Source organism: Accipiter gentilis, chromosome 26, assembly GCF_929443795.1.
Source record: "Accipiter gentilis chromosome 26, bAccGen1.1, whole genome shotgun sequence".
Lineage (NCBI taxonomy): Eukaryota > Metazoa > Chordata > Aves > Accipitriformes > Accipitridae > Astur > Astur gentilis.
The window spans coordinates 3664467-3690204 of record NC_064905.1 but is presented as its reverse complement, the minus strand read 5'-3'; the positions used below and the strand labels follow the sequence as shown (position 1 = coordinate 3690204).

General features: G+C 38.1%; 1 protein-coding gene across 1 annotated transcript in view; it reads left to right on the top strand.

Moving 5' to 3' along the window:
* RANBP17 (RAN binding protein 17) overlaps window positions 1-25738 on the top strand; it is a 164165-nt gene that overhangs the window by 60840 nt on the left and 77587 nt on the right. Inside the window, exon 15 of the mRNA XM_049829625.1 lies at window positions 25011-25084. Within this exon, the coding sequence (XP_049685582.1) occupies window positions 25011-25084 (74 nt within the window). The remainder of the gene's footprint in view (window positions 1-25010; window positions 25085-25738) is intronic.

Genomic DNA, 25738 nt, shown 5'->3' with positions numbered 1-25738 from the left:
TAATCTCTAAAGTGACAGAAATGGCAGTGGTATTTCAGGACCGGAACCTTGGTTTTGGATGACTTTGATGTCTTTAAATAGAAATACTCCGTTTTAATAACTAATAATACACAGCAAAGAAGCATAGAGGACAGAAATATGCATATAATATGCCAGCTCTTTAGTTCACGTTAAGTAGTTTAGCTGAGCATGTCCTAGATTTGCCATTGTTAAGTAGATAATTTTGCTTACTTTGTATTAGATTTTTATACATTCAGGGAATTTTTGTTCTGTGATGACAGGCTGAAGTTTTGCCTTTAGTTCTTTTTCATTATGTTAAGAGGAAAGGCATGCTTACTTGACTTGGGGCCAGAGACATCTTGACTCTTTCAGGGCCAGAAGTTTGGACTTCTTTGGAGGTTCTCCCTGGATAGCAAGCACTTCTCTTAATGTTTTTCAACCTTTCAGCATCATATACTTTTTAGCATCTTAATATCTGCAGTAGATGAATGTTGAATATGGTTTTTCTTTACTGGCTTTTTTTTGATGATTTCCTGTAATTTTACTAAAGATGAATAACCTTCCTGTGGACTAACCATTGAATGCCTCTAGCAAGTTGCAAACTTTATTTTTCTCCATTTTTTTTTTTTCTTTTTACTTGCATTTATGAAGATGATGTTATCTTAAAAGATTTCACCTCCTTTGGCTTGGAAGTTCAGAATTTTTATTTGGCTTACCTTTATAATAGTGGCATAGCGAGATGATGACAAAAGATTGTGTTCTAGTGGCTTAATTGCTCAGCATCTGAGGTACAGCAATCTATCTGAGACTTTCTGTCCCGTTGCAAACGTGAAGTAAAAAACGTGTGAACGTTAACCACCTTTGTATGGAGTGTCAGAGATTCTGTTGTAATTGCAGTTACATCTGTTTGAGAGGGATTCATTCAAAATAGAACGGACGTGCCGAAAGGCCGTAAACGTGAAATGGAGACCTCGTCTTGCTGCTTTGGTGAGCCCTGGAAATGAGTGCTGAGATAGGACGTGATTGATCGCCATAAATCTGTATGGGGGAAGGGAAGGGACAGGGCTAAAAATGCTGGGGAGGTAAAAGAGCTTTTTAAACTAAGGATGCTGTTGGCACAGGAACAAATGGATATGGCTATCAATAACCTCTGGCTAGAAATTCAAAAATGGTTTCTACTCATCCAAAGATCGAGGTTCCAGAACAGCCTCCCAGAGGGGGAATTATGGAGGGAAAATTATTAACAGATTTTAAAATGAAGTTTGACCGATTTATAAAAGGATTAAGTGACGTGGTTGCCTGTATTGGTAAGAAACAATACTCAGCATCCACAAGGTCTGTTTTATATATTTTAGGTCTCTTTATATACTTCAACCATTCTTTAACACAATTGATTTGTACAGAAGTTAATTTTAGATTTCCCTTTTAAAATCGTGCTAATACTTGTGAATCTATGAATATGGAGTGTGACATGAGATTTTTGTCTCTCTTTTTCTATCTGAAAATGAAAATAATCTCTAACTCAAAAGATTTTCAGGTTGGAGAGAAGAAAGACAGTAGGACTTCTTCTAGTCTAGGAGGTAGTTGTGTTTCTGCAGATGGAACGTCCTCACTGAGTTAGCTGGAAACATGCAGCTGGCTGGCATCATTTTTTCACTGCCTGTTTTACTTTCCGAGCTACGGTCAGTGATTGCCTTTTGCATAAGGGGTACAATACAGTAGGTCAAAGGAGGACTTTATTAATCTGTGCTCTGTAATATAAGTCAAGTTCGAAAATACTATTACTGTTCTCCAGTGCACGCCAACAGGTAATTGTGATGCTAAGGATCTCCGTGAGATTATTGTATTGCCTCATCTTCAGTTTGTGAAGACAGACCGACTTAAAAAAGCACACTGTGCATCTGCAGTACATTTCTGCCTGCTTCTTTTTTTTTTTGAGTCATGGAATGGATGTGTGGCTACAAGTGTGAGATTTGGTACAGTTACTGTAGCGCTAAGTGGGATGTTTGGTCCAGTGTTTTTTCTGCTCTATCATCTTAGATTTTTCTTAAGTTGTAAGCCCCTTTCTTCTGCACTAGAAACTCTCTCATGTGTGGAACATGTAAAAGGTTTTATTTTTACTGGTCTTCCAGATGAAATCATTTAACTATTCATTTATGATGTAATGCGTGTTATATCATTGCTTGCCTTACAAGTGGTTTGTTACGGTAATTTTCAGATGTCTGTAAAATGTATATGTATTATGTACGTGTATCTTTAAAAGACACCAAGACTACTTTGATGTACTGCTAAATACAGTGGTGGAGAGGAAGAGGATTGAAAAAGTAGCGAAGTGTTGATCTTTCCTCATTTTAGTTCTGTTGGATATTAATCAGTAAAACATTTTGGATTGACACATTATTATTGATCCTTGGATTTAATGGAGTAAAAAAGTGAAGCGAAAAGTAGCTGAAAGGAAAAACAGAGCAATATATTTTCTGAATGAAAGAGTGACAGGGTTGTAAACTATGACGTTGGCAGTTAAACTGACAGAGTGGATGTTATTGCTCGTTGCAGTGATGTTAGAGGTCCCGATCGTTTGTCAGCGAGCTGCTGTAATACATGCAGTACATCTTCATTAAATAGGCATACAGCAAGCAGCTTCATGTTTCCGGATGAGCTGTGGCTGGGCCATAATTAACCTTTTGAACCAGGATTTGTAACAGAATGTAAAATCAGCTTAGGTTATCAATTACAGTCACACTCAATTGATAGTTGCCCAAAGAGGGTTTCTTATGAAGAGAAAGACATTATAATTTGCTCATTTCCTCAGAAAGTAACAAAAGTACTTAAGATTCATTAAATAATAAATATAAATTGTATCTAATTCATAGCTTTAATATCATCTTATTTTGGTGCGTTATACACAGAAGGTCACGGGCTGTACTGTGTCTGTCATTAACAGGGGTCACAAATAAATGTGTTATAAACCTGAATTAGGAAGTGTTTTATAAAAAGAAATCCGTATTTTTTGAAACGGGAAAATTTTATCAATGTTTTGAGATTTTAATATGAACGGTTTGATCCATCTTGCAAATGCTTAACCCTTCAGTCTGTGGAAAACTAGTTTTACATACTTTAAGGACTTCAGAGTCCATGTATTTGTTGTAGCTTTTAAACAAAATCAGGAATTAAAAACAATATTTGAGATTATTATCCTTTGAGTCTATTAACTGTCCTTAGATAAACTGAATTTATATACTTAGCTCTATCAGAACTTAATGATAATGCTTTATAGCTACTTACTTGGTTACATCCAAAGCAAATTATATTCTAGTTAGATTTAATTTTTTTTATTGTTACACAGTACTGTATGAATATGCAGAATATTTTTAATCAAACTTTTAACATCTGTTTTCCCTTTAATATACTCCATTCATCATAAAAATGAATGAGGCTATGAGTCAAGGACTGACTGCTTTTTCTTAGGTTGATTGCTGCTGTCACCAGTGTTTTACAGATCTGGAAGGATTTCCCTTTAAGAGTAGTTTTTCATTATTATTCTATGAATATAGACAGTAATTTATCTGTCCACCCCTGCAATATCTTATGATAGAGAAAAAAATCCTATTACATGTGCATAATATATAGATGATTTTTAGCATGCGCTTCAATAATTCTTATTCGTTCTTTTCTCTTGTTAGTGCTGAAAATGTAATTTTGAAACCCACTTAAACAAATAAACAGAGAATTACTAGAATATGTCATCTTTAAAAGGCAATAAATTATATTTTGTTGAGAAGACTTGTAACACACTTTCAGTCTTTCAGATATTATTGTCTTTACCTTCTAGTAATACCCATATTCCATGCATGAGCAATCTTTTTCTAAACTTCCTTTAATCTTTTTCCTTCATTTTCTGAAAGTATGGATTTGTTAACTGGTTTAAAGATGTTTGGGTCATATTTTTAATTAAGGCTGTCCATCAGCAAACAAGTAAGGGGCCTGTAGGAGACTCTTTGTCCTCAACAGGAAAGGAGCCTTATAAAGTTGTTTGTTTTTTTTACCAGCCCACAATTTAAACACAGTCTTATTTAAAAAATAGTATGAACCTTCTGTAGGAGTAGTCCATCCATGGTACATGAATTCAAAGTGTTACATTTCTTTCTGTATCCTTACTTGTTAGATTGGGGGGGGGGGGGGGGGGGGGGGGAGAGTATTTAATTCTCTTTAAAGAAATTACTGATTCCTGTGTAGAACGTAGGAAAAACATGTGGACTATAAAACTCAAGTAACATAAGTTTTTACTTAAAAAAACAGAAAACTATTCAATTTTGTTTTCAGTCGTGATGTAATGATGTAAATTTTCATACTCTGCTATCTCCACAGAAGTTCACTGCCCACTCTGTTATTTTTCCAATATCAGCTGCGCCCTCTTTGTCGTTCAGAAGAAGTGTATTACACTTCGCATAAGATACTGCAGGATTTCTTGAGCAAACGAAGGGATGTGTTGGGAGTGAGATGACGGTGGTAAATGCAGGGGGAGTTGTTTGTTATTTTTTAAAGCAAACACATTAAGCCTGTGACCATGTGATATATCTTGTGCAACTGTTGGTTTTGAAGTCTGTTGAGGGAAATCAGTATTTGTTAGTTTAGATTTTATATGTCCGGCGAGAATTCTTAAGGGCTGCATGCAAGCATTCACAGAAGATTGCCATTACCACATTACCAATTATCAGTGCACAAAATGTCGCCCAAATTCAATTCTGAATCTTTGAAACCAATTAAAAAATACTTTATTACCTACTGAATTTCTTTCTCTGTCATTCCTTTCTCTGTCTTCTCCTTTCTGCCGAATGAATGACTTCGTAATACGTTTACTAAAAGATATTATGAAGAGTTGCTTGAATAATAGTATAAGACACAGCATTAAAATAATTATCCCTTTCAGATGCATTTGTACATAGGCGATATCTGCATTATACAAATAAAAACCTTGTAGTTTCTTTTTTAGCTTGTGCAGACACAAGCTCAAAATCTTAGATGAACAGGATTCCTTAATGTGCTCCCCCCCATCTTAATTAGGAAAGGGGAAGAGTTTTCCCCACAAGTATAAATTCATAAAATACAAACTAGGGTTCCATATCTGAACAATATTTTCTGTGTCACGCTTCTGCTACAATATTTAAAATACATGAATGGAAAAGCCCATTGGCCTAATAAAGCTATGAGCATTATTAATGCCATGGAAATCAGCAGGAATTTGACACACCTGAAAATCAGCTTAATAATAGGATCTCTTCTCTTACATTTGGGAACCTAAAAATTCTTTAATTCTCAGATTTATCATTTCAGGCTCTTAAAGTTCATTTCATCCCTCAATCTCAGGGTGATTTATGGTTGCTCTGTTATAGATCAAATAGTTTCATCTTTCAAACTTGCTGCATTTCTATCACTTAAGACTTTGATTTTCAAAGGTGAGATAAGATGAATGTGTGTGTATGTAAGAACTCTCAGTTGGACCCACCCACAGGTACCTCAAACTTTACAGTTCTCAAAGTTTAATGAATGCTTATTGTGCTCAGCACAGCAAATCTGAAAGGTCAAATGAAAAATAAAAGTATTATTCCACTCCTTTTTTCACTGATTTTCATCACTGTGACACTAGTGGTAAAAAAAAAGAAGAAAAAAAAAGAAAAAATAAATCCTTGTGTCCAAAAATTTGTGACTGATACTGTGATTTTGTGTTGTGTAAAACAGTCTGAAGCAAACTTCTGTCAAAAGTGGCATTACCAGATTAAAGGGAAAGGAAAAAAAAAAACCCAAACCTTAAGCTCAACATCTATACTGTGAATAAGAATTTTCTCTCCACCTGTAATTCCGTATGGCCAAGAGGCTTTATCTGCAATTCATGTGGGTCTTCCTGTGCTGGGAACTATACAAACCCCTTCGGAATGGTGGTCACTACCACCCAGCTGTTAATGCTTCACAAAATGTGACTGGGGAGTGTTTTGTGGGGGTGTGCATGCATTCATTAATGAGAACTCTGCACCATATTTGTTCTTTATTTGCTCCTTCACGATGGACTTTCAATCCTAAGTCATCATTCTGAAGGTATTTGAGGTATACTTACTAGTGTAGTTAAAAAAAAAAAAGGTGTTCTGTTGTAGAAGACGGCTGTAGAAAAATCACGAGAGAGTTCTGTGTTTGTGAATTGTCCTGAGTTCTGTGTGTGGAAATTGTCCTCTTCTGGTAATACAGCTGATTTGAGGAGCACAAACTTAGTATAACCTAAACAGAACTTAGTATAATCATAAGTAGTGCTTGAGGGTTCAGTTGGTTCCGGAGACCAGGTAAAACCCCATCACTGAGAAGGTTTTGACTGAACGTGCAAGTTTCCCCTGTTGGCAAGGTCTGCTTCCAAGGGTTTTACGTGCGTGTCTTCCAGAGCTGTATGGAAGGGTTTAAAAATCCTTTCACTCTGATTCTGTTACTGTCAAAGGTGTGAGACACTAGGTGCAAGATGACCGTAAGTTCTCCTGCTACGGCTGTCTGTTCGCATATCCCGTAAGGAGTGTCGGAGGTTAGCGGCGTGATTTCGCCTCGTGCCCAGCACGCTCCCCCGACCGAGCGGTTGGCCTCCCAGCTAGTGAAGTCATCCCATCATCTGCAGTTTGAGCTCTGAATATGTTACGTCTGCCCGTCTGTCTGAATAAAAAAAAGGAAAAATCCTGAATTTTAACCTACACACGCTCAGATATCAATAGCCTAAGGTACTGTGTATCTTTTTGTTTCCTAGTGAATGGTGGGTCCACTTAAAGATGTTCTTTAGCTGGCCCCTAGCCTAGATGATGGCTTCAGTGGATGTATGTATTACCCAGCATTGAATGTAGGAGTATCTGCTGGAGACATAAACGCATGCCTTAAAGTTTCCCGACTTCTTCCTTTCATTATATTTCCAGTGATGTACTGGAGGAAAAAAACACGCTTTGTAAGAAAATGAGCGTGCTATTGCCTATATCCACGTAGTTGGCACACATGGGGGATGGATGCAGGCAGAACTGACACACCTGCACGTTTGGGTGTGTGATTCTAGCACGGTTGTTTCCTAATTTGTGTATTCCTTTAAAGATCCCAAGATACAAATATGTGCAAATAACGATCTTTAATGCAAAAGAAGTAAGCGGCTATGTTAGTAGGAGAAAATATCCTTCCCTTCGTTGTGGTTTGGTGGTTTTAGTTTGTTCTAAGCAAAAGGCAAGAATCTGCAGTAAGATATTTTAGTCTGTTACCATGAAACTGAGTGCAAAGGCACAGTGCTTTAGCATGTAGACTTCCGTGAGAAAGTGTTTTCCATCTATTCTGAAGGATGCTGAAAGCAGCTATGTGTTAGTGTTATATGAGGGTGACTGTTTCTTTCCTGTCTGTACTGAATTGTGCTGAGAAACATGTATAAGAAAGCTGTGATAATGAGCAGTACAGTAGAGAGAGGTGATTTATGATACCTGTTTCTGACAGCTATAGTGCTGAGATTCCCAGGGTATCTGATCACTGCATTAGCATGCTGACAGCTCAGCATTTAGGACATTATGGTAATTTATCCTGCATATGCTGTCACCTGCACTGTCAGAGTTTCTTTTTAATGATGGTATAACTATTTTGTTTGTTTGTACTGCATTCTTTTCATTTGGCTAATGTCTTCTCATTAGATTGCACCTAGTAAATGAGAGTAATTAAGTGTTTCCTATAGCTCAGATGCAATGATTAAGTTGCAGAGTTGGTGCTGATTATGTTTTGTCATTTATCTCTATTAATCTGAGAATAATCCAGATGATAAACACATGTAATTTTTTAGCTAATGTTCAATAGATGAAATTTATAGCTTCTCAATGGAGCCAAACAGTAAGTGTGTATTTATATATGAATAGTAAGTTATCGTATTTGTATTTCTGTTAAATAAACATAGAATTATCTGTGCAACTAAACAAAAAAGCAGAACATCTACTGAACATAGAGGTTTTCACCTTTTTAAAATGCATTTTTGTATGGGAAACTACTATTCATAATTCACAGTTAAGTGACTGTTTCTTTTTATTCTGTGGTCTCAAATATCTACAGAGAACCCTGTGGCGATATTTTTGAGGGGTTTTCCTACAGTTGTTGTCTGTGTTTGTTACTATTAATTCTAGAATACAAATCTCATCTCTGATAGGAAAATGTAGTTTTTGTATAAACACTTCCAAATTAAAGTACTCCGTCTAAAACCAAAAAAATTTACAGTAATGCACCAAGTTAAGCACCCCCCAACAATCTGTAAATCTTTATTTAACTTTCAAGCTGCAGGTAGAGATAGAAAAAAAAGCTCAAGAGTTTTTTCTTCAACGCATGAAGTTGCAATAATAAAATGTTGATACACATAATAATGGCAACACAAAGTTCAGGAGCACCCTGCATTGTTTGATCACATTCCTGTGTTTTCCTGGTTCTGTAAACTGCCTAGCACATAAAGCTATTTTTTCTAAATACGTAACTTAAGGAAGGTAGTCAGCATTGCCCCATAATTGTCTGGGATTTATACATCAAACTTCTGATCGGTTTCAAAAGAGCCAAGTTTTGTGTGTCGCCAGTTAATAAACTTCTTTAAAAGGTAGAACTTGCAGTTACAATAGACGCTGAAGGAAAGACCCTAAATAGTTTGAGTTTTCTGTTAAATACAGTGATATATAAATAAATGAGCTGAACAATTTTTTAACATATACGTACGGCACTATATTACTGCCTAATCTTTATTATATCTGTGTCCGTATGGTATCTGAAACTCTGTTATGTTTTGACAGGTGTCACTTCATAGTCTGGAGTTGCAAGCAGTAGCCCTTTGTTGCATGCGTCATTCAGTTTTGTACTTCCCGGTAGGATTACCAAATGTGCAATTACATTTTGATTTGGAACGGTTCCTCTGATTTGGACCACTGTTTCTTCCTTAACGTTTTGCACAGAAGTTACTGACCTTTTCTGGGGAAATATCTTCCCAGAGAGTGTTGTACAGTGTTTCATTTCGGTTACTCCGGCTAGGGAACCAACCCTCCCCAAATTGCAGTCGGGCGTTGCAGGCTCCTGGGCGCTCGGCGGGGCACTGCCTGGCCCTTGCGAGCAGGTTTCAGACGTAACTTCTGCTGTCACGGAGCGAAATCGGAAAGAGGTCTGTCCAGAACGACTGTTCTCAGTACTGTGAAGACTGGTCAGTAAAATCACGTAGATTTGTCAGTTGTCCTTGTTTTCAGGTGCTGCCACCCTCACCAGCTGAAGAGAGGGAGATGGAGGGTGTGGAGCTGTAGGGGGGAGGTGGGCACAGAGGGAGCTGGACTTGGAAAGGGATGCCGAGATTGAGCGTGGTTGCAAAGATAGCTGAAAATCTGCTGTGGCAGGGTAGCTGAGGGATTCAGAATGGACAGTCCAGCATTAGTCCATAAATTTAAGGGTTTTTCTTCAGTCTGTGCACATTTGTTAGACCTGCTCAGGTTTTTCCAATATGTCTTCTAGGTGAGTACGCGATTATTGATGGATTCGGTTTTCATTTTTCAATACATAAAATTGCATTTTTCATGCAACTCAGTAGACTGCTAGCTTGAAATACATGTTAATCGCATCAAATTGTTGTTCATTAACAGTTATTTACCTCCTAGGAACATAAATTTTAGGGCATCAGCATTCTTTCTGGAAAAGCAAATACTCTGTTGTTTATGTGGGTCAGTTCTAGAGTAGCTGCTTGAAATCCCATGTACTGAATTCTGTTATCTTTTCTCTTGGGTGGATCAGGAAAACAGTTGAAGCAGTCAGTGATGGCTGCTGGGCTTTCATTTCTTTGTGACTGGTAAATGAAACACATGCAGCCTCACCAAACTACATGACTAATGACAACCTCCAGTGGCTCCTGCAATCAAAGATTAATTTGCTTTATCAAGTTTAAAGAATAGTAGGCGATAAATCATGTCAAAAAGAAATAATCAGTGGCAGGCTGATGTTCTTTTGCACAGTGGAGAACAGGTGCAATAGAGGATTCATCGGCATAGACTGATAATTTTGTTCTCATGCTGTTGTGTTAATTTTTATTTACTTGATTTTTAAGTCAAGCAGGATGCCATGTCAACTAATAGTTTTGTCTAAAATGTATACTATTGGTGTTTAGCTCTAAAATTAAATACTTGTTTAGAGTTTATCAGTTGGCGTCAAAATCTTTTCAACTTAATTCTTTTAATAATTGATAGAAATACTTCATTCCCATCAATTTTGCTGTCTTGGAGCACAGTTTAATGTGGACAGGAATAAAAATGTGTTGTACGTATCTAGTGCATACATAATATATTTCTTTTCCTTCCTGTTGATTCCCGTTCAGCTAGATCTCCTCTCTTTGTCTGTGGCAGAAATATAACATTAGTCCTAGCAGTTACTCTACTGCTGCAGTTGTTTTGGGTGTTGGCCTCCTAAGTGGAAAACTGATGATGCCGGGCAATTAAGGCCTGACCCGCCGTGGGACTTTAGACCATCTCCTCTTATCCGAGTTAACAGCACAGGAGGTGATCATCATGTTGCAGGATGGAGTTCTGTATGGGTCTCACTTGATGGAGTGCCTCAGAGACAGCATCTCTGTCACGTTTATAATTACTGGATAGAATCATTCCAATAAAACCTGCATTTAAAAAAATCCCAAGATTAAGTCACCATTAAGTGTGTAAGGCTATCTGTAGTATGCCATTATAGTGTTACACCACATAGTACAACACTGACTTTGACCTGCATTTAATGGTGAATTGTGTTGTACGGAAAGCAAGGACTGCAACTGTGTACTTTTCACAGAAAATACAGATGTCCTTTGCTGACTTAACACTGTAGCTACACGATCGTTGACCATTTTCAGCCTATTATTTCAGTTAAACAATGGCCCCATAACATATTCGGCAACATTGTTTTTCTGTGTTTAAAAGAATTTTAGTAATGGAATAATGCAGATTCAGTAGACGTCCATAATGCATAGAAGTGATGTGATATCTTTATAATAATATGTGAGCCCTCTAGTGGCATTCTTTGTGTTTGAAGTTTAGCTAGAGCGTACAGCAGTGCACACGTTTAGATAGGAGATCCAACAGCAGACCAGAGCTAGCATCTTGTGAAAAGGAGCCTAAGGAAAGGACCAGGCTGCTGGCCTCAGCACAGGGCTGGCAGGAAACCAGGCTTCTCCTGCTTTCAGGGCAATTGAGATATTTGCAATGAATCTTTTAGGACTGATGGAGTTGCATTTTGCAAGGGGAAAAACTGTAAAACTTCTAGCCAGCTCCAGTAGTTGGGTCTTGCGTATACAGTAAATGGGCTTATTAGGACCCATCTGTCCCAACTTGATCATATTTAGATTGAAAAATGGAACACTTACTGTGCAGATGTTAAAAGTTACATTGAATGAAGATGAAAAGATTTTTAAAAAAACTCAACAACTTCTTGTGAAGTAAGAGAAAAAATTTTGCATAAAGTCTGAGCTTGACAAAAGTAGATTTCTAAGCCATTAGCAATTTAGTGTAGCTTCTGGGTGCACATAGGGTACAGGCAGTACTGTTAAATGTGGCTTCATTAGAGTGTCAGAGTTACCTACCTACCTTCCTTCCCTTACACTGAATTTGCATGCCATTAGTCTGTTGGCTGTAAAGACTGAATAGTAAGAGGGAGAGCAGTATGATGGGTTATGTGTCACGTTGTATTAGTAGGTCTGTCTTTTCACTGTAGTATTTGAAGATTTGTACCTGCATTCTGGCTTGGGCACTGGTACTGGGAAGACTGACTGATGCTGATTCCTTAGTACTGCTAACAGTGCTGGAAGAATTAAAGCAGGGATGTATGGGGGAGTCCTGAAACTACAGCTATGTATAAACTAGCTTCTCTCACTTTTTATTTGATTTCATTTTATTCTTAGTAATGCGGACTTTCTGAAATAATACAGCAATGCTGCTTCAGTTCCTTTGTGCCATTCTGGTGATGTTAGGAAGCTGAAAATCCTCCAGTAAAATCTTGCTACATATGAATCTACATTTAAAAGTAGGGGGGGAAAACCCCCCACTTTTTACTTATTTGTGTGTATCTTCAATTACTAAAAAATTCATATTGACTTTTTTCCTGGTTTTCTTAATTTTTAATGTAAAGGTTTAACACATAAATTAGTGATTAAAATAATTCTCAGAGCAGGAACTTAGACTTAAACTTGAGTTAGCATTAGTGATTTAAATTTAAAATTCATAATGGTTAAAACAGAACTACCTTAAAAGTAAGTATTACAAGAAAATACAAGCATATGATGGAACTGGGACGTGTCTCATCAGTGCTGAGCAGAGGGGAAGGATCACCTCCCTCCACCTGCGGGGATGTTCTGCCTAACGCAGCCCAGCGCTCTGTTAGTCTTTTTGCCATGAGGGCACGGTGCTGGCTCATTTGTGGTGTGGTTCATTTAAAAGACATTCAGTTTTTCAGGTAAGAAATGCCTATAAAGCCATCTTAAATTACATTGTGATGCTGACAGGAAGGAGAAGAGAGTACTTAGAAATGTTTCTTAAAAAGCACAGTCCTCTCTTAACTGAAATCACTCCTACTATTGGGCATCAGCTGTAACAGGATGGAGTATGGCGTGATACTGCTGTTCGTTTCCACCACTTCATATTCCATAACTTGCTATCTTTTTCTTACTCTGGGGTTTAGAGTGCAATGCAAACTTGAATTGGAGTTCGTCAGGCTGGAGTTGAGATAGTGGTAGTTATGCCTGCTTTGCTGTGATGTTACTCATACATAAGTCAAGTCTTGGCTCATTTTTAATATAATGGTGGCTCTGGGAACAGATTTGAGGAGTGACATGGGAAGAGTCTGTGTGTGTTTATTTTGGGCCAAAACCCAAAAATATCTCCCTCAAAATTTTAATCTATAGTTCTGTAACTAAAATGGCAGAATTAAGACACTTCATAAATTTCTTTCAGCAGTCCTTAGGAATATAACCCGTCGTAGCAGCACTTTCACCCCAGAAAAAATCTCTAGCTGTCTTCAAGTTGATAACAGATGAGTGAAAGTAGGTAATAAATAATAGTATGGAAACTCTTCTTGTTTGAACATATTTTGCCAAAAGCACTGAGTATGAAGTTGGGTGAGAGAAAGGAGAAACATTTTCTGAGTGTTATTGACATATACCGTATGATGACTTAGAGGAACACCTGCTGGCCAACTGTCTCCTGTCAGAGCTCTGTTTCTTTCATCCAACAAAGTCAAGAGCTAATTCATCGTTAATTGCTGAATGTTCCTTTTTATAGTATCTAGAGTTCCCATGGGAGGCACCTGGCTTCCTTAGCTTGTGTGTAACATGTTCAAAAAATGGGAGACACTGACAACCTTAATATTTAAAGCAGTATGATTTGGTTTTGAATGTAGAGTGCTTGAACTAGGACCAGGTGGGGGGTTTTTTCCATTAAGAAAACATGTATTTCAGTTAAAACAAAAATGCAAGTAAACATTTTCTACAGAGCATCTGGTTCAGGTTTGTGTTTGACTTCGACAGTATCTTGTGTACCAGCGTGTGATTTTCATACCTAATCGGGTCAGTAGAAGGCAGAACAACTAGTTCCTCTTTGTGCATTTGACCAGCGAAGGAGCAATGATATAGCTGTCTCACCCCAACAGTGCAACGGCTGGCTCAGTGGTGATTGTTACCTTGCGTATAACCATTTTCCATCCTGAAATCAAATTTGCAGAGCATAGAGCATTTGGGCTGTACTAAGATATTTCATTAGATGTGCACATCCTCCCAAAATTATTTCTTTCAGACTATTCAGAGCTCTTTCTGACATTTGCTTTTGTGTGCTTATAGCGTAATCCAAAACTGCTAGTAACGTTGTCCTGATAGAGATCTGTTTCACATACAGGAATATATTTTTAAAGTACTCTTCTCGGACTTAAATGCACTTTTGTTAAAAGTTGTAGGAAGGCAGTTGTCTGTCATCTGCCACTTGCCAGTCTTCTGAAGCAAGGAGGAAAAAAAAAAATCAAACCAGTATTTCAGTGATCTCTTCCACATAGGTTTCGTCTGTATCTTCTTTGTTGGAAGTCAGTAGTTGGCATCAATTTGGATCAAAAGAACTGCAGTTAGGAAGGCCATGAGGAAGGTTCCATATTATTTCTCCAGAGCATTCTCACTACTGACGAGTTGTTTCTTGAGGCATGTAGCTCTATTGAGAAAGAAGTCTTCTGGGAACAAAAGTTTTATTTCTGAAGCAGGGGTTTTGTATCCATTTAAGTATTAAATGATTTGTATAGATATCTACAGAATAATGCAGGTATGTAGAAACTTTTGTATTGAAGTTGATAGAAAATCCTTTTGTTTTAGATATGCGCAGGAACTGATGATTTAAGTAGCATTAATATGATAGACTATCTTTGAATGAGCTCTTAACAGCACAAGTACATTCTAGTTTATGCATTTTCTTGAATAACCAACTTCATTCTAATCTGCTGAATGGCAGTAACTTTTAGAGTATTACTTAGATTTTTATGTAATCATCTAAGTGTATGTGCTGTTGGAGCTAAAACATTAGTTTTGCAATATCCCTTAAGATAAGCGTGAGTCAGCACCTGATAGTACGCCTCACCAGATTGCTTTGCTTCTGAAGTGTTTCACGTTCTTTGACTAGAGAGTAGTCGTGTCTGACAGTGCTCTGTTATCTGTCACGTTTGCATAGATTTGATTACCTTGTTTGCTTAAGAGGTCAGCAAAACGAACCAAAATATTGCTCTGTATATTATTAAAGACCGTTACTATCAGTCATACTGTAAAAAGATGACATTGCGCGCAGGACTGCGTGCAGAAGGTAGATGATACGGCCACGCTTCCAGGTCACGCAGGACCCGTAGATGTGGGCGTATGACATCAGGCTGCCGCAGGCGCTGCCTGTTAGGTCATCTGGTGTTGCTTCTGGACTGTAACGTGAAGCGCTGTGGTCCTTGCTGTGTTTGCTCTAGTGTGACTAACTCCAGTATTGGATGAGGTGGCCTTTTTTTTATTTTGTTCTGTATTTTTTCCTCTTAGCCTGAATAGTAGTCTGTGTTTCTCCAGCCGGAGCCAAGACAGTTTAGGCTGTATGTTTTCTGTGCACAACTTCAGGGTGTCACCCTTTTTTTTCCAGAAGACTTTAACATCAGAGACTGAAGTCTGAAAATTCCCACGTTACTGAGAATAATTACTGATCAAGATTCTTGACCAATTTTGATTTATCAGTTTCATTAGTTTTTATTAGTTTTGTAAGCTTGTCAATAAATACTCTTGTAACTCTAATTCTATTCCCTGCTGGTGATCCAGAGTTGGATCTATTTCTGTGTTATCTGTACAGTATATTTGTATTTGGAATTCCTTAACTTGTAGTATGCTCTGTCAAAATTTTGGCTACATTTATAGTTGCTTAATTTCAACAAAAGCTTGATATTGACAACTTCCTCTTCAAAATACACCTCTCAAATACTTTCTGTGTTCATAGGTCAGACCATGTCGCTCCTTTCTCGTAAGCTTTTGCTTGATTTCGGTGTCCTGTATTAGCTTAAATTCTTGGGTGAACTTAAGAGTTGTTTAATTTTCGGTGTCTGAGTATCACTGTTTGTTTCTGTATTTAAATATATCTGTAACTCCTCTTGAACCAAACTGTTGTTTCTAAGAGTCCTGTTAAATTCTCTCCCCACTCTTTGCAGTGCTTTCTAGGCATCCTGTTACGCAAAGGACACTTCCCTCCTATAGACACACCAGGCTCTGGTGACTCTTTTTTCTGTACCATCTTAAAATTGCACCTATATTTCATCCCCACAAGTAGACAGACTAACCCGAGTTAGGAAACCATGGGTTTTGCTTTGTTCGTTGTCCTGGCCGCTTGGTTTGTTAAACCTCCTTTTTGCCTGCTTTAGACAATGAATGTCTTTGTCTTGGTATTTTAAGCGCTGATGACGTGCAAAATAGAAGAAAACATATATTACCGAAGTAAATCTTTGATTACCATAGGGGAAAGTGGCCCTAGGATTCAGGGAGTAGAAAAGTGTCTGAAAACTATTTCCCATCTCATTTTGCATCAAGCAATGCTCAGTCAGAGTGAAAGATCTGCCCCACAGCATCTCCATCCTAAATGATTAATAGTCGTGGTGGTGGTGTGCTTGGTGAGGAATTCAGAATCATGCAGCGTCTTTGCTAATGTGTCATGGGTTGTTATCTTAAAATTGAATAGCAATATTTTAAATGTTTTTATTTATTAGTAGGGAGTTAAGGTTTGTTTTCATGCTCAATTAAAGAACTGCCATTTTGGAAGTACAGCAATGAGAAGAAGTTGTGTGAGCAAAGCAAAACCAAAGCCACAGATGCTGTAAGAATAACTGTGAGTGGAGGAAATTAATATTAGCACTACACACCTTAGATTTAGATGCATGATGATATAGAGACAATTAAAAAGAATGTAATGCTTAGTTTAATGATTTATGAGACAGTGAAATTGTAAGGAACAAGTGTATGAGAACAGTTTAGCACATCAGCCTAAAAATAATGCAGTACAAAAGTAAGAGACAGTGCACCTCAGCGTTCTGTACCGGTGAGCTATAATTGCTAGGCCAGCCATAAAGAAAAAATACTTAAGAGCAGTTCAATGAGTTTAATAGATACGTATAGATTTAAAGCATTTCTTGAAGAGAGATACATGATGAAATAAGACTGCAGGGGTTTTTTGTTTTAAATCTGTTTTAACCAAAAAATGCTTTCCTAAAGCTCTGATATTTAGTTTAATTAAAAATACAAATCCTGGTTTTCATGGTATGTGATGGAGAACTACTGTTCTATATTACAGTAATATGTTGCAATTATTATTGAAAACCTTATGTAATTCTTAGATTCAGGAGTAAATCATTGTTGTCATGCAATAATGGAAAAATTGGTGGTCACTTTTTTTCCTGAAGGTAGCTTGAAGGGCATACTTAAAAATGTGTTTTATTTTAAAAATGCTTTGCACCTGAACTGCTTAGGCCAGGTTTTTTTGTTACACTGTATGTTTATTTATGTAAATCTGTAGAAAAGCCTTAAAAAGTTACCCTTTGTTTAATCTCATGTGTAGCCTCTGTTTCATACTGGGCTGTTTAATAAGGGGTCAGATTTTATTTATGTGGTTAAATAGAACATAAATATAGACATTTCACACGATGTACCATGTAAATGTAAGCCTTTGTAGTTACAAGTTTTTGTAGCTGGAGAATTGTTTTAAAAGGCATGTAATTTATTAGCTATCAGTAGCTGCTTTATTGCCTTGCCGCGCTGCAGTAATAAATAAAAGAAAGTGAGCTGATTTTACAAATGGCACACAAGGTGCACATTTTGTGAAAAAAAGTCTTTTTTTAAAGAATTGGCATTAAATCCTTTTTTTGTGATGACAAAGAGGCTAAGAGTGCAAACTGTATTTTCTGTTTATCGAAAACAGAGTCTCTTTTTCTCGAGGGCATTTTTTCCTATGATCATCAAGGGATTTCAAAAGCAATAAAGTGTGGAATCATTGTTCGACTTGAACAGTATTAAAACTTAGGTTTTAATTTCAGTGAAGTAATAAGATTTGAACCTGTCTCACATTACAGCACTGTAAGGCATTTAGCAATTGTATTTTAAAGGAGGTTTTTAAAATGCAGCTCGCTTGTAAGCTAACTGTCTGTCTAGTAATTAATAGTTTCTCTTCAGCAGAGGCTGTTGTGAATTATACTAAGAAATCTCAGTTTTGTTAATAACAAATTATGATAATTGCAAGGATGTTAATTCCTAATTAGTTTAAACCTACAATCTTTTTTGCCCCTTTCTGAGACTGATTTTCAAATGAAGACAAAAAAATAGAGACTGAGGGTTTCAGCATGATCTTCACCTTAGAATTAAAAAGAAATTATCCACGTCTATCTGTAAATTTCAAGAAACTTTATTCCTTGGTTAGGAGTGCACATCAGCTTCCTGCTAAGAACTGGTGAAGTATTTAATCTGTAACTGTACTTTATATCACTAATGCAGTTTCTTTTTTGAAAGTGTACGTTGAAGATAATTCTGCAGAGTGCTTCTCATTTCTGTACCGACACGGCGAACTCCAGGGTACTGGAACTTACTGCGCACGTTTTTGCACAGCTATTCTCGAGGTTCAAAATGCAAATATTTCTTCGGGTTGGTTGATCAAGTGTTGGCTGATGAGAGACTAGCCGTCGCTGTACCTTGTAGCTGGAAATGAGCATGTATGATTTTGGAGAAGGGAGGAGGGCAAGTTTATACCAGGTGCACGTTCAAAGCAGCCATCAGTGTGTAACATCGGAGTGGTGAGCTATGACCTTCCGTGATGATTTTGAACGGTAACTGCCTCCATTAGCCATAAGGTTTGTTTCTTTATTTTAGTGGATGGCCTGGACTGTAAATATTAGAGGATCTAAAATAAATCAACATATTATCCTAAGGATACAAAACGTAAGAGCTATTTGTGGTTAGGAACCTTTGACAGATAGTTTGGATGAGGCAGATGATTGCCCGCCTCTCGTATCTGGCTTCCATTGCCGTGCCTGCAGGCAGTTTAGTGTTATAGTTGTATATTGATGTCAGGGTTACTACTGAGTGGCTAGCAATGACAGATGTCTATAATTACAGGCAATGCTTCCAGTATTTCAGAAGAGCCAGCCTATGTTGAACAATTATCTTATTTCTGGCTTGCCAAAGAGGCTTGTTCAAATTGCTAGTATTAGCTGTGGTGGCTGTAACACCTCTCCTTATGCCGTGGGATAAATGTGCAAAAGCACTCTCCTGTACAACCCTGGTGCAGAACCTTTTTAAAATACGTGATACCGCTAAATTTTGTGTGCTTAAGGCTTGATCCTGAGAGATGCGGAACACCTGCAGCTATCTTAGTCAGTACAATGAAATAGTTTTGGATATAGAAATTTTAGAACTATAATAAGTAGCTATGATTTTTATTACTTGTTTTTAAGCGCCAAGCTAATGTTGATGATTTAGCATTGAGGTTTATTGCACATAAGCGTGCTGAGTGGGCCTCTCATTTAGATGCAATTAAGCAACTGAATAAAATTCAGCTGGACACTTTTAATAGTTACAGGGGCAAGTAAGAGTGTCAATTACTGCTACTGAAGTACCTATAATACTTTATCTTTTGGAGTTTGTGACTGGCACGAATCTATTCTTGCAAGCTGTACAGTATTGGTTCATTTCAATCATTAGAGGATTTTAAAGCAGCATTTTGGCTTCTTGTTAAGCAAATACCTGACTGCATATATGGCTTGGATCTCTGCAGTGCAGTGTATAGCTCTAATGGAAAGTGCAGCCCAGAACTGTGCTTTGAAAACTAAAGATCTTCCAGGTGATGTTCAAAAAGTAATAGCTGTTAATAGTATTTCTCAGTTTTCACTATAGTATTTGTACTTTAAGCCCTGGAGGGGGAACAAAAGAAGCAGTGGAATTAAAAATCTCTAATGGTGCTTTACAAAAATGAAAGTCTAAACAAGACTTTTAAAGCTAAGCACCTTTTTAACAATTGGATAACTGAAGACCTAGCAGATAAACCATTTTCTTTTTTTTTTTCTTTTTTTTTCTTTTTTCCCAGAGACCAGAGAATGCTTCTCATGCCGCATCAGTAATAACAGGAGTTAGTTCACAGTAGGTCTCCCGTAGTAAGTTCAGCAGAATTGTAAATCTTTCTTTCAAGATTTTCAGAAAACGGCAATTAAGAAAGGAAGAAACAAATAAGTAAATAAAAGCTGAGAGAAAGTCATCAAAATAGAGATCAGTTTCCATTTAAGAAAAGGTTTATTGCTGACATCTCACGGGCACTTCCCGGAGCAGGAGGCAGGGAGTTAATCACTCCCGCACCCCGGACTCCTGTGAATTCTCTTGCTCCGTTGAGCTAACAGGGAAGGGACTGGGGAAGAGGGCCTGGAAAACAGCTTTTCCGGGAACTCTTAATACCTCTTACTATCTGAACTTGTGATGACAGAGTATTTCAACAGCCGAGGAGGGAAATAACATCCATAACAGCGACTGAGTCACACAGCAGATTTACCCTTTCCCCTACAACATAACACTTTGTTGTAATAACAATAGCCTAATTTTTAAATGTGGTTTTATAGTAGGTCTCTTACAATTGAGGATAACTTTATGCAATATTTTAATTAAGCTAGGTTTATAGGTAAGACAGTAGGTAGTATATCATTTATATAATTGCCGTAGTTCCTCTGGTTGCTTACAAACACATGTGGCAGTGAATGGGAGAGTAGCCTACTTTTTATGTAGCGCAAAGCCCAACTTAATCTTCCGAAATCCTGTCTGAAACTGAGGCAATTTCTTATGGCCTGTTTTGGAGGTTTTTTCATTTAGGGACCTAACTATAAAACCATTTTCTTGGTTTAGACTCTGAGTTATGGGTGTTTTGAGATCTTCCCCTTTTTAAGACAGCTGGTCAGGAGTGGAGGTGACCAAAGTTTTCCTCTTTTATGTACAGGATAGAAAAGCCAAGGCTTTTTAAGCCCTTAGTTTTGTCAGGAGGTAAAGACGAATGATCTGGCACCCTGATACGCTAATTAGGAGATTCAGTTCAGATTTTCAGAAGTTGTCTGTGGGATTTGGAAGCTAGATTTCTGCTGCCTTGTAATGGAGCTTTTAAGTGCTGAAAATTCAAAATACCTGAGTGTGATTTTAAAAAGCAGCGGAAATTACTAAATGCGTTGTGGCGTTCGACACGGAGAAAGAACCTTGCGATGAGTATGGAGTTGTAGTGGGTGACGCGCAGGGGTATTAGTCAGAGGCCGGACGGCAGCTTCAGAAATGTGCTGTAGTTGCCCCCGCGCTGCGCGAATTCCTGGACGGAGCGTGGGGACGGAGGTGCTCCCCTCGACCTGCCGCCTGGGCTCCAGGCTGTCCCCGCTCATCTCCGGTCAGGTTGGGGTAAATACGGGTAAGGTCTGGTTTTGCCCTCAATGTTCGTGACAAAATACTTTAATGTTGCAGTGATAGTTCTCTGCAGCAAGGCCTGGAGAGCTTCAAGGAAGTTATAATATCTTAAGCATTTATGCTGTGCCTACGGGTAATAACTTTACTGTAATTTTCTGAAGATTCATTATCCAAAATCTTAATTCATTATAATAGCCCTTATGAAACGTATAGAAACCAACATTTTCTTGTGTTTTCTTATTTGCACAGTGTGAGAGATTCATTGCTCTGTTCTAATTTGTTTCATGGGGTGCGTTTGAGTACATTCCATACAGTGCTGTTATTGAATTTCTGTGACTGTCATTATATAGCCATACAACCTTTAGGAACTCATATTCTGAGCTTCCCAGTTCTGTAATCTGCTTCACATTTAAGAATTGACATAATTAGCTTCTTCAGAGTTATAACGATAGTACCAAAACCAGAAGACCTCAAAAGACAAAGCGAAGTTAAGCATATCTAGGGCCAAAGGGTAGAAAAGACAGGGAGATAAAAGTTTTAGAGTGATTACTGAATTGTGTCTCTGTTTTCTTGGACTGTGTTTACATACAAGCGCTTTGCTTCATAAACATTGCTTCCACAATTTTATTTTCTCATCCTTTTGAAACGCAGCAGGTACAGTTCAAGTAGTTGGGAAGTATACAGTGATGTAATTGGAACCACTGATAAATGTGCTAGATCGTAAAAAATTCCCTGGCACCCCAGCTTGTGAACCTGCTGTCTTCCTTAAACGTCCTGATTCCACTGAGGTGGTTATAATGGTAAAAACAGGGGAAAAAAGAGGGATTCCTGGATCTCTTGCCTTCACGCTTGCTTTAATATGTTTGAAATTGTTACTGATTATTACTGAAGGTGTTTTGCTGATCTCTTCTTTCTCTTCAGTGTCATGACCATTGCTGTCACCTTTGAATATAGCAGTGCCACCTGGGTCCTGGTGGCAGTGGTGGTGTCGCCCTGAGCTAGCTTTAAGGACCTGAGGGTGTGCTCGTACCCGCGAAGGTCATCGAATGTTGTAGCCGAGTGTTGCCGCTTCGGCAGGTTGTTCGCTTACGTTCAGAACTGCTGTCAGAATGAGATGGTGACGGTGATGTTTTACTGTTAAGCTTCCATTTTTGGTGACGCCGTGGCGTGATAGTGCAGCGCCATGCGTTGATGCAGGGTTTGTTTTGGAAGTTATAAATCCTGCAGTTGTAAGGACTTGGGAATGATGGTGTAAAGGTTTTCCAGAAGTCTTCAACTGGTGGTTTCCTACTGACGGTCAATTATCCGGCTCCTTACTTGGAGTGTCTGGAGGGAAGTAAGAGCATAAGCCGTGGTTTTGCCCTTGCTGGAAGAAGGAGGGGGAGGTCTGAAAGGGAGGGGACGGGCGGGTGTGCGGCTGTGAGGTCCCCCCGGCCCCCCAAGGCCCTGCGCTGCCTCTGCCTTTACGGCTCCGTGATGGGAACCAAGCTGAGGATGAGACCGCTTCCACATGTGATGATTCCACATCCTTTTATGACCCCTCTCAACTGTGGTTCTCTCCGCCTTTTGAATATGTAGCACAGTCTTTGTTGTTGAAGTGTGTTTTATTATTCTATGTCCAAAATGCTTTATCATTAATTTTTTATAGTGCTTAAAAGTCTAAGGGCGTTTCATTGTTGTGGTTGAGGGTTGTTTGCTTTTCTCTTTTTACATGCTAAGAGTGTGTGTTGGTTTTGAACATGATTTTGAAGAAGGTGTTTAAAATATCACATTTATTTTAGCTTGCAATTTGTCACATTAGGGAGCGGGTAGTAGTTTTTATTACAAGCACTGTATTCATGCTGACTTGAAATGACCCTGTCACATGTGAAAACAAATCAGATTGTTGCTGTTAATGAGCTTTTCAATTTACTATTCAGTGGATCAGATAAGTGGATTTAAGAGGTAATGATCCTGCTTAGCACTCAAGCTTGGCTGTCAGATCCTAGTAGTTGTGGGAAATCCCCTGGGACAAAAGCGTTGACACAGTTCTTGATGGGATAATGGGAATCAAAGCTAATGGATGATAAAAGGAGTAGTAAGAGTTACAAGGATAATTGTGGATTAAAGCACTGCTCTTTGTCAACACTGACTGCTGTTTTAGTATTTTATTTGTTAAACTGTGATGTGGGGAGAGCCTAGTGTGACAACAGAGCACAATGCTGCTGCCGCATGGGCTCCCTCCTCTCCCTTTCTCCCCCTGGTTTCCGTGGCCGAAAGGAAAGCTTTTAACACTCGCGTGTGTTTGCGGATATGTTTACATTCCTCACTATCCCTTTTTCTCTTTTCCTCATATCAAATGCAGAAACTCTTAAGCTTTGCTAAAATTGTAGCTGCTATAGCATCTCAGGAGTGCACTATTTAAAGAGGTGGGTTTTTTTAATTAGAAGGTATTTTTATATTTGAATATCTTATCGTTGCTGTGTTTAATTACTATAAATAACTTCAGATTTTCAGTGTGAACATAGTGTTTTGCAACGTTTGAAGGATTGTATTGTATATTTTTTCATATTTTGATTGTCCTTTCACTACTGATTTTTGTCACAATAAATTACATTCATACAATTATAAAAGGATTAGTTAGTTTACAAGTTAAGTTATCCTTGATCTTGGTGCAGTTTCTGGTTAGAACTGCAAGTTTATTTATTCATGCCTTTATTATGCTCAGATTTAAAACGAAAGTCTTTGGGACATTAAAATACAATTTTTATTGTCCTATTTATTACTTGTATTATTATTATTATTGACTACCTCAGAGGTAGAGTACTGCTGGTTTGGTTCTTAAGCAGAGTCATGGGATTGCATCAGTACCAGAAAGGAAGTTGGTACAAGCAAGTTTAGGTACAGTGACAAAAGGACTGAGATAGCTAAAGTTCCTTGGTATTTGTGTGGAATATGTAATGTCAGCGAACAAAATTGACAGCTAGATGGCACCAGGCTTTCACCGCTGGGTAACTGAGGCTGCCTGTGCTGTGCTTGGTGCTCCAATTTCAGACCTTAGTGATACTTGACTCGATCACATCATACGGAGGAATTACATATAACCCGTAATATTTGGGTTAGTGTCACAAAAGGTTAAAATGACTGAAATGAAACGTACTGACTGGTAGATCTGTGTTTAGCCCAGTCATAAGCAAAGAGCAGTTACTTGAGCTCAGGGTAAAGTGAGTTGGCAGAGAATTGTAAAAGAAATTTTGCAGTCCATGTCTCCCTTCTGTTTCTGAAGTTGATTTAACCCAACTAAATGTTTTTATCAGAACTAAACGTTAAGCTACTAAAACGACCAGAAAATTTTATGAAGATTACACAGTAAGGAAAAAAAAATATACTTGATGTGTTCTGTGCATTTGTTATTGCATCATAACAGCAGTTTGATCTGATAGGTAGGGTGCTGGGAAAACTCGGCTGGTAATACATGTCTTGGGTCTGAATTAAAGGGGAAAGGTATACAACTACAAGTTAGTTGGCTGCCAAAGCCTTTGTTCTCCCTTCAAGAACACAAACCCGAACGTCTGAAGAGTACCTAATTTACCAGATTTTATGACTGGCAGCGCAAGAACTTTCAAACGCAAGCTAAAGGACAGTGTTGAATCGCATCCCACTGAGGACAGAGACCCAAGAGAAGACTGTTTCTCCATCCCTTTGCAGTTTTTTATAATAAAACAGTTTTTTTTAATAGGGACTGTATTGTTCTGTGAACAACAAAGTGAGTTTAATGTGGAAAATTTGCATCTCCTTTGTTGGAAGAAACGTATGCAAGGACAAGTAAAAGCCCATTGGTCCCAAATTCACAGAACGCCATCGGAGAGTGTGTAAGCCTTACGCTTATAGCTTACAAATGCTTCAGCTGGGTTGGACGGACAGGCATTTGTGCCTGTATTTTTCTCATGCAGAATCAAAATAGGGAAAGTTTTAGAATAACCGAAAATGTTGGTACTTGTGAATGTCTATAATATGTTACTGTTGAAATGTTTATTTCCAGGTGTATGCCCGAATGTCAGAAGTCTTAGGAATTACAGACGACAACCATGTTCTGGAAACATTTATGACAAAAATGTGAGTTTGTGCTTGGGTTCTATTCTGTATGTATTTTGTTTAATGTTTACCTAAAATCCAAGTTGTATTTTATTGTTGTTTGCTCTTTGCTAGAAAAATGTTTTCCATAATTTTTAAATATTTGAAGTAAGGGATAACCATTCAGAAGCACCCATAGCTTATTTTCTGAAGTTACTGCAGGCCCCTAAATAAACACTTACAGCTAGATATATCCTCCACAGTGCCTGCATCCCTTCTCAAAATAGTTTATGGGAGAATAGAGCTGAGATTTCGTAGACTGTTGTCCAGTGACAGCCTGGCGTAAGCAGTCCCCATCCCTCCCCACTTCTCACGCCGGCACTCTCAGATGTCAGTGGAATTGCCTGTAAAGCTTCATGGTAATTTACAACAGGGAACTGACCAAGTTCAACTAATCTTTCTTTCTTTCTTTTGGGGAGGCTCTTTTGGATTGCTTTTTGGCAAGATCTGGCAAAATTTGCTCTCTGAAAAATACAGAATCACAGAGGAGGATTTTAAGGCCTCATACTGAAGGAGACAAGGGTCGTTATTATCAGCTGTCTTCTCATCGCTGGCATTTGGCAGAATAAGATGTTGTGTTATTCTGGCAGATAAGTGTTGCAATACTTTCTCTTCAGAATAATCCTAGAAAATTAC